Source organism: Arachis ipaensis, chromosome B5 (assembly GCF_059453495.1).
Source record: "Arachis ipaensis isolate K30076 ecotype BB chromosome B5, ASM5945349v1, whole genome shotgun sequence".
Taxonomy (NCBI): Eukaryota; Viridiplantae; Streptophyta; class Magnoliopsida; order Fabales; family Fabaceae; genus Arachis; species Arachis ipaensis.
The window spans coordinates 52,369,142-52,378,994 of NC_142440.1; the positions used below are offsets into that span (position 1 = coordinate 52,369,142).

At 34.6% G+C, this 9,853-nt stretch overlaps 1 protein-coding gene across 2 annotated transcripts; it reads right to left on the reverse strand.

Annotated features, from left to right (window-relative positions):
* Positions 1-250: 250 nt before the first annotated feature.
* LOC107643694 (alpha/beta hydrolase domain-containing protein VTE7-like) lies at positions 251-8,710 on the reverse strand. 2 transcript variants are annotated; one of them, XM_016347416.3, is made up of 10 exons: positions 8,399-8,710; positions 6,057-6,151; positions 5,865-5,962; positions 5,153-5,202; positions 4,717-4,812; positions 4,505-4,594; positions 3,307-3,399; positions 2,533-2,628; positions 1,532-1,597; positions 251-772 (listed from the first exon to the last, which is right to left on the reverse strand). In XM_016347416.3, exons 1-10 carry the CDS (start codon positions 8,591-8,593, stop codon positions 617-619), a joined length of 1,035 nt encoding a protein of 344 aa, XP_016202902.1. In that variant the 5' UTR covers positions 8,594-8,710; the 3' UTR covers positions 251-616. The 2 variants fall into 2 exon arrangements, with proteins under 2 accessions (XP_016202902.1, XP_020979762.1); XM_021124103.2 differs by having other exon boundaries at positions 474-772; positions 4,505-4,609.
* Between the last annotated feature and the right edge of the window lie 1,143 nt (positions 8,711-9,853).

The window sequence follows — 9,853 nt, forward strand, 5'->3', positions numbered from 1 at the left end:
TTTTTACCTCAAAATAAACTCAATAATATCTCATGAATTTTGAATCACTGAAGGTAAAAAATTACCTGAGCATACTAAAATACCTGAGCATGTTAATTATCTCTATTCTCACGTAAAATACTTGTTCATCAATAACATTAATCCATATAGCGTAATTGAGAAAAAAAGTGACAAGCATGACTCAACGGTTTTTGTACTGATCTATCATTATCAACCAATAAACATGTTGGCACAGTCATAAACACTGATATTACCAAAAACAACAGGAATTCACTTTAAATGAATCATGATAATGAAACCACAAAATAATGATGGCATTGTTGTGCTTGTCTATTTGTGAAGACTTAAGATGATCACAGAAAAATGTTCCTTCACTAAAAGTAAAATTCAAAAAGGTAATAATAGGTTTTACTTATTATTTATTAACAATCATAATAAATATATTCGAAACAGCTGCAGCCACATTTTTTGTTTTCTTTTCTTTCATCAAACACTCTAATTATAGGAGCATTCCATAATATATTTTGTCATGTGCCGGTTAATTTTGCCAAATTGTGAACTGCAGAAGTTGCCTTCTCTGTTTATTAGGAGAATAGAAAAGTGAGGTTTTCAACCTTCATACTTGTGTAACACATTTGTCTAATTTCTTGGCCTCTCTCTGAACAAATTCAACAATTAATTTGACAACAGAACTTGGCTTCTCCAGATGAGGAATGTGGCCGCAGTTTGGTATTTGGCGTATCACTGCATCAGGTAGTTCGCAGTGTAGTTGCTGCAATGGTAAAAAAAATAAAAATAAAAATATTCAATAGTTAATTTCAGAGGACTTAAATGCGCCTCGATCAACTTTGGTGTATGATTCACCAAGATAACCCAAGAGTGTAGATTAAACAGAAGATAATGATGAAATCTTTTGCTAAGATCTATACTATTGGATTATTTTAATGCACGACGCACCACGTATATCTCTGCACCATAGGATGTACTTTCCAGCATTTAAAAGAATAAAAAAGTCTTAATAAATTTCTTGCTCTTTACCCTCCAGGATCATTTTAGGAATAGTGCTTGGAAACCAAATTAGCCGATTTCAGTTAATACAAAAAAAAAAAAAATTCATCTACAATATTTTTTTAAGTTATTCTTTTATCCCTTTTTCTTTCCTTTGCCCCTTTCTGTTTCCCTCTTTTCTCCTACCACCGTAATTTCATCACAACCACCATCCACCACCACTGCTGGGGAACACTGCCGGCCACCTCCGGCCAGCCACTGCCTCACCTCCAACCACCCTATATAGAGTCTCTGAACTCTAAATTCTAAAATCTAAATTATAAACCTTAAATACTAAATTTTTAATTTTAAATTATAAATCTTTGACCCTAAATTATAAATTCTAAACCGTAATCCTAAATTTTATACCCTAAATTGGTTTTACTATTTTTAGTTTTGGATGTTTCTTTTTAATATTCAATTCTAAGTAATGAATGTTGGCTACAATATTGGTTGAGAAATATTGGCAATATAAAAAACTAACCACTGCAAGCTTGTTGCTGATGATGCGGTCGTTTTCACCCCAAATGATGAGTGTTTTCTGTTTCACCTGTTCAAACAAATTCAAAAGATCTTGTATTGAAAGAAATCAAGCATCTGTAATTAAATGGTGTCAAAGGTGCCCTATCCAATATCCATACAAGTTTGTCAAAAAATAAGGACTAGAAGGGACTTGAACAATTGTACATAAATGAGTCCTACCTTCCAATGGCTTTTACAGGCACAGACTTGTGATTTCTATGCGACTAGTTCGCCATGGTGTCTCATGAATGTTATGTTTAAATAGCACACATAAAATATCGATACCTCTAATTATATTCTAACCAAAAAAAAAAATTCCTTGTTCTAACTCGTGTGTGGAGTGATTGTGTCCAAAATCAGATAATAAAATATTGAAATAAAAGCTATCCAGCTAGCTGAATTCAACATTCACAACAAGCCGGGATCAGAGTAATGATGACAACCTCACCAAATAATCACATCTTCATGTATGTAAATATGAACCCTTAAACTCAACTAAGTCTCAAATACCAAATATAAGGTCGTCTCTTAACTCTCTTTAAAATATAGCCGTGTACACCAAAAGCATCATTGTTCAAACATAACCATTTTTATTTCAATACGAACAGAACCTCAAAGATGGCAAAATTCATTCCTTGATGGAGACAACAGAATCAATTGCATCACAAATCAGTAGAACTTAAAGATAGCAGAGAGTAGATAAACATTCAACTTTTGCTAGTGATTGTTGCTCTACAGAAAAAAATTAAATAAAAATGATACTCAAGAATGGCCATATAGCAGATTGGGACTTCTAGTGAAAAGGGTATATTAGATGAACGGCCATGGTACCTTAGACTTAAGAGAGATATCAGAATGTGTGAAAAGGGTATATTAAAGTGCATTTGTAGTCCAAATTTCATCATACAAATAAACCTAACAAATCCAAACCTCATAAACTTGTAGTTGTGAGATAGTATATACCTTTTCTATTAAGGAAGAAACATTGTAACCGCCACTAGTCATGAAACCAACCGTAGCATCATCCCACCAAGGCATCAAACAGTGCAAGCGACCGACCTACAAAAATTATAGGAAGACTAACATTCTTCATTATCGCAACATTTCCAAAGGGCATTGTAAGAAAAATGATTATATGAGTCACCGTCTATGTAATTAATTACTAGCGATGCTCTGTGTGATTGGGAAATTGTGACATGACCCATTAAATACAATTATTTTCAAAGAAAAAAAATTAAAATCTTGCGAACAAATATTAAACTATTGATTAGATCAAGGATATTGATACTCTTATATAAAGAAGGGTACTGTAACAAAGTCCTTAGTTCCTTTACCAAAGTAGCTTTGGAGATATTTTTCTCAAGTATATAAGATGCTTCAAAAGCTAAGAATTCAGATATGAATGAAATCTTGGGTCTCCTCAACGGGTGCTTAAATTTGTGATGTTCATATCTCTATGAGTGCGTATATCCAATGCTCCATTCTTATGGAATAAAAAATGGTAAGAAAATGGGTATGCCTCCTTATATAAATCAATTGTCTTATGCATACATACATGGTGTGAGACATTATGCCGACTCACACTCCATCTGCCATTGGATGAGGTGTGAACTCAATCTAATTTGAATCGACATCTCATCCAATAGTGGATAGGGTTTGAGCCACTCACACTAATAATATCTACACATAATGTTTTTCTATAAACAACACAGTAAACTTTAGGGTCAGACAACTCACATTAGTACAATCAAGGCTGGTACTGAATGACACATTGTAAAAGGTCAAATAGTTAGCATATAGGCGTAACGGCAGGCTCTTCAATAAATACACCTGATTCAAAAGAGTGTCTAAGGGTGAGTTGTAACTTGCAATTTAAGCCATTATCACCATCATCCTCATACTCATTCATATATATCCCACAATTCAATTTGAAAGGCTTTATTAAACATTAATGAAGGGAAACAAGTGTATCTCGAATTCTTGAAGCCTAATGATTTAATGCTGAAGATTTCTTTATAAATATTCTCCACAAGAAAATGAATTGCTTGGAAATCTTTAGCAGAACAAGAAGGAAATGATGGCTAAGAAACATGGATGTTCTATTTTTGTTATTATGCTACCCGTATTCATTGGACGCGTAGAAACATGAAAACCCCCAAAAGCCAAAGAATATCGCCAACATATATGGTAGAGAGAAAGAAAGTGTTGATGCGAAAAGACATCATCTGCATAAAAATTGCTTAATTTCCCCCTTCCTTCTGGAAAATATATTCAAAAGTAGAGAGTTGACTTTTATTATTTAAAAGATATTCAAATAGGGCCATTAAGATAAGATTGCAAGGGGTAAGGAATGGATCATTCCAAGATCAATTTACTATCTTTTTTGAGATACAGAAGGAATGACACCAGCAGCATTATATTAAAAAGACAGATGCCATTTCCAAAACAAGAATGCCATATTAAGAATTTATATACTTGGTTAAAGATATTATGAAGAACCAAAAAATAACCCAAGAATTTATATCCCATTGACCACACCTAAAGGAGAACAGACCACATTGAAATAAGTCGTAAGATAACAAAATACAAAAAATAATTCATACAAAAAAGAGACCATTAGCAAAAAGAAACAAGAAAAGGTGTAAACAACCGTTTTCATGCTTGAAAGATTAATTTGCTAACCCAAAAGATTGGTTCTATAAATCACTAAACCTGAGGACCATTTTGTCAATAAACCAATATTTCGAAGCCCAAATTGAGAGTTTCACTCAAGACTCAAATGAAACATTATAATCCTTCAAGTACCATAAGATAATTATCAACATTTGAGAGACTATTTTGTCAACAAACTAATCTTTTGATGACTAAAATGGTTGTATACTCCATGATACAAGGTAAATTTTGTAGATAGCTGAGAGTGGTATGAACTACATACCCCGGCATAAGCAACAGCTTTTGGCAACGTTGCTAGCTTTCCTGTTCCCTCTGCATATACACTAGCATCAATGAGAACAAGCTTTTCCACCTGAAAAAAATTGAACTGCACATAAATTATCAGAGCACACCAACTTCAATTTTTACTAAATATGTTTTCACAAATTCAGTTGTGATTGATATTCAGAAGTTAAATTACTGGATGGCACATACAGCTTCTGGATAATTGACTGTAAAGTCAACAGCGACAGCAGATCCAAGGCTTGGTCCAACCAATATCATTGGCCTTTTGATGTAGGATTTCCAAAACTGTAAATAGATTAATCAAGTTTAGCCTCTACACAGAGTGTAAATTTTGGAAGGAAAATAACAGTGATGTTTAAAGAAACCAGTTACAATCATTAAAGTAAACCACAAGTGATGTATAATTTAATTGATATGTTACTCTAGTTCACATAGTGTAACAAACGCTAACACCTTAATAATTGAAGCAGAAATTCAAGAATCAAATACCATTATCATATATTAGAAATTAGATAAAAAGTTGAATTCCACATGCTATTTCTAACAAATACAACTTTTATCTACATTGCATTACCTGATTAGCATCGAAACTAAACTCTATAGTAGATTAGTATTACATAAGTACCTGATAGAAATGCTCACGCTTTGATACCACGTCACAAGCGGGAAGTTTTTCTGTGAATAAATGAAGAATAAGAAGAAAGAGTGACATGAAAAATCTCTCAAAGAAACCTTTTATCTGTTGCTATCACTTTTTCGTATATTCCCGGAATCAGGACGGATCTAGAAATATTATTATCGGGCTAATAACATATATAATATTAAAAAATTATACAAAAAATTATATAATATAAGATATATTACAAAAATATATCGATACAGAATATATTTTAAAGTACAAAAAATATGTGTGTACTCTTTACTAACGAAGTGGTTGATTCTTGGTATCATAAAATTCCTCGATAATAGAATCTGTGTTAAATTTTTCAGCAATTTTCTTTTCAATATAATTAAAAGACAATTAGCAAGAAATTCATCTTTTATTTTGTTTCTGAGTTATTCTTCATAATATTTATAACTTAAAAAAATCTGTTAGTTGTAGCAATTGAAACAGACAGAATTAATAGCAAATGAATCAAGAAGGACGGTCACAAAAAAAAATCCATTTTATGGAATTTGAAAATTTTTATTTAATTATTGTTACTTACATTTTAGATATTAGAAATCATTAATATTTATGTTAGACTGGACTTTTATTTATACTAAATTAAATACTAAATAAGTTTTTTAAATGAAAACGAAAGAGTAACACAACATGGCAAAGTGACCAAACAAACCTAAATCAGAGAAACCCCAACCAAGAATGTCGATGGCCCAAGTCTCAAAACCTGATTCTTCCAACAGTGGATAGGCATATCTCCATTCCATACATGAGCTGAAAAATTAAGAATGCATGAGAAGAAGAAGCTACTTGAGCACAAAAATGTGTAAATTATAAATTAGCTATATTTCTTGAATGTTTTGAGAACCTGTCAAAGCCATGTAGAAGAACAATTGGAGTTTCCTTCTTTTGTATAAGTGGCTTAACACAACTACTCATGATGGGATTTTCTGAGAACCTAACCTGATTGTCATATAGAATAAGATCAGATATTGTATAAGATCCAAAAAAAGAATAGTGATTAACTATAATTGATTACTACGAGCAGAACTCAAGCTTGGATAAATTGTCAATCTTATTGCAAGCAAATTTGGCAAATGAACATCATCTTCGTAGAATAGGCTACAATGTAAGTCCATTTAAAAATCTACATAGCCAGAAATAGATGTTATGATTAGTTCTAAATTTTATTTAAATTTTTAAATGACAATTCATTTAGGAGAAATGATAATTCCTAATCCGTTTGGCTAAATATCCTTTCAATTCAAAATCTAGCTAACATGCATTGAATTATCTTTAAATGTTCTGTAAATTACAATTTATGCCATTGTGAGCGGAATTTTGAATTAAAAAGATCTTGAGGAACATCATTAGAAGGCTATATCATCACTCGTTCACACATTTACACATGTAAAAAATAAGTGGAAAAAATATCATTCTCTTAATTATCACAGTTATAGTACCACTATCTGTTACATCAAAAGTGGAACTGAGGACAGCCTATCAAAACCAACATTGAAAACGACATGTGCTGGAGATAATACTGTATAAAACTGTAATTCGTTGTCCTGTTGAGCAAGCTACCATTTATTTTGTGATTCAAATTTCAAACATTACCTGTTCACTTAAGGATTGAAGTATTGTTGCCTTCTTGTTTTAACATATCTACCCTAAAGGCTAAATCATTCTACAGAAAGAAAATCAAATATACTATAAATGCTTCAATCAATTGAACCATAAATTTGAAGCTTTTTTTTCCCTGTTTGGGTTCTGAAGCAATAGGTTATGTCTAATGACCCACATAATCAAAGAATTACCATAGAGCAATAGGCAACCATTTTAATTAACACAATTCAGTCTATAACAGTTTTTGCGTCCTACAATTTCATCCCTCGTCATTTTTTTATTGCATTGGAAGTTTCTAACCACGCAAACCATGGGACAAAGTAGTCCCTCAACATTTAAGAATGACACGTTCATCCTTCACTATTTTCTTATGAGAAAAGTTTGTTCTTCGCCTTTAGTCAGGGATGAATTTGTAATTTTAGATCCCCAGGACCATTTTGTCTTATAATAATTTGCATGATTGGATATCTCTTAGGTGAAACAAAAAATTTAAGCAGAAAAAAGTGTGGGATAAGATTCTGTGGATTTCCTCTTAACTTTATTCTTTTCAAAAAAATTTTGGATCCTGATAGTCAAGGAATTTGTTGGAACTATAAACTGAAATTCAATCAATCACCAGTGCTTCCTATTTTACATCCGACAGAACATTTAGGACAGTACTATTTGGAAAAAAATAAACAAAAAATAAAAAGAAACCAATAAAAACTTATGCTCACTCAGACATACATAAAAACTATTGTTAATCTGTTATAACCACAAGTCATATTTGAGCCCCAAACTCAAAAATATCTGAAAGTACGGTAGAAAAAAAAAACTCTTACAAATTTTCTGAAATGAATAATGATATACCCTCTAACCACTTTCTTAATTACATCATTTTTATTACTAAAAAAATTAGATACAGTAAATATTTTCTGTATCTAACAATTTATAAAAGGATTAGGAGTATGATTTAAAAAAATAATTTTCTAAAATAGAAAAAAAGAAATTCAAAATACTAGAAAACTCATACACTGTGAAGCTCGACATGCGCATATTATTTTGTATTATTAATCATCTTTGTGCTTATTACTAATATGGTGGAAATTCAGTACAGTCGACTTCACCTGAAGTTGATAAATAAGAGCCGTTAGATAATTTGACTGATTTGACCAAATTTTCATCTTATGACTGTCAACTATCAACTTCACGTGAAGTCGACTACACGTGTACTAATATATAGTGATACAATCCTATACATGCTTTCAATAAAAAATAACCCATGGCCCTTTCTGGCTTCTGCACATAAATTAAAAACAATAAAAAAAACCCTTAGCAATGCATTAAGAAATGCATATGAAAGTAACCCGGCAATTCTGCAAACAAACAGAGTGCCTTTGAGGAATTACAAGTATTAAACGAAACATAAAAAACCAATCAGGAAGACATAAATCATTTCTAATAATAATAATAATAATAATAACAATAATAATAACAGCAAAATTCCGATTAGATAAAAGAGAAGACACGAACAAATATCTTTAATAATAAAAGAGAAAACATAAAAAGAAAAAGAAGAAAAACAGAATGAGAAAATGGTGTTACAGGAACAGGGAGCCTCTGAATTCGCAAGGCGAGTCTACGAGCGAAGGGATCATGGATTCTGTCAATGAGCTTAGGAAGAAAGGAAGGGAAGGGTTCATGAGCAGCAGCAACCACCACACTACTCCACCTCTTCGCACTCACTCTCACACTCAGAGGGGGCAATGCTACAGACCCAACAGACGCAGAAAACACCATTTTTCAGCATCAAACACTGCTAAAGAGGAACTTTGTTAAATGTGCTTGTTTTTCTGTACTCCACTCTCTTGTTTCTAATTTCTAGCGCGCACACACACTCTATAATGCTTCAATGTTGCTGTAATTAAATGTAATGTTTCTTTCTTTAATTGTCTTTCTCAAATTGTGCTATCACTTCCTCGGCTATTTTTTTTTTAATGTTGTAAATTGTAATAAATGATGTGATGTGGCTTTATAGTTTAGTGTAGGTGAGTTTTACACTTGTTACGGCCTAGCCCAAACCATTTGCGGGTCGGCCCGACTCGAGCACCACTCGACCCGAACGGTCAGGAGCAAGGCACTTAGTCGCCGATCCGGACACGCGTCCCTGACAACTTTACTACAGCTGTGCAAAGGAAGCATCGAGGAAGTTGGGTCTGTCTTTGATGGGCCCACCTCTGACACGGTATATATGGGGAAGGTCCTACCCTTCACCCAAGGTATGTCACATACCATTAACCCCTTTTTCGCCTGCACACTTTGTTGACTAGAGCGTCGGAGTGTCTTTGCAGGTGACACCCCCCTCCTCACACAAAGAGCTCGGGACGCCGTCTACTACAGCCCGGTGACTTACGACCAAGCGAGACCCCCTCATCAAACAGGATACCAATCCGAACCATCCGGTACCCGACCTACCGAACATTGGCGCCGTCTGTGGGGACACGCCTGAATGGAAGTTGTACTGGGCTCAGGAGGAGCAGGGCGAAAAGCCGGGCACAGAGGGGAAGCCTCCGTGGCATCCTCCCGGGAGCGCACGAGATCCGCTCCTTAGCGAGCCACACGATCCCAAGAAAGACGCCCCTTCGGGGGAACTGGCGACAACAGCGCGAGAATAATGCAGGAACTACATCATAGGATGCAGGACCTGGAGCGCCGGCTGGCAGACCGGGAACATCGCCAGCAAACTCCCGAATCCAGCTACTCCCGTTCCCCCTAGAAGCCACTCCCGACGTGCAGCTAGCACAAGATCTGAGCCCGAGAGCGCTAGGGAGGAAGGACGCACAAGGAGGCGTCGCGACCCCATCATATATGCCAGGAGCGGGAAGAGACGCACCACAGATCGTGACCGAGAAGACGGTCGACGAGAAGACGACGAAAGAAGAACAAGGAGAACGCGCGGACCAGTCATAATAGGCGCGACCCCATTTCATCGTTCCATCCTCGAATTCCGGCTGCCAAAACACTTTGACAAGCCAACGGACATGAGGTACGACGGAACCC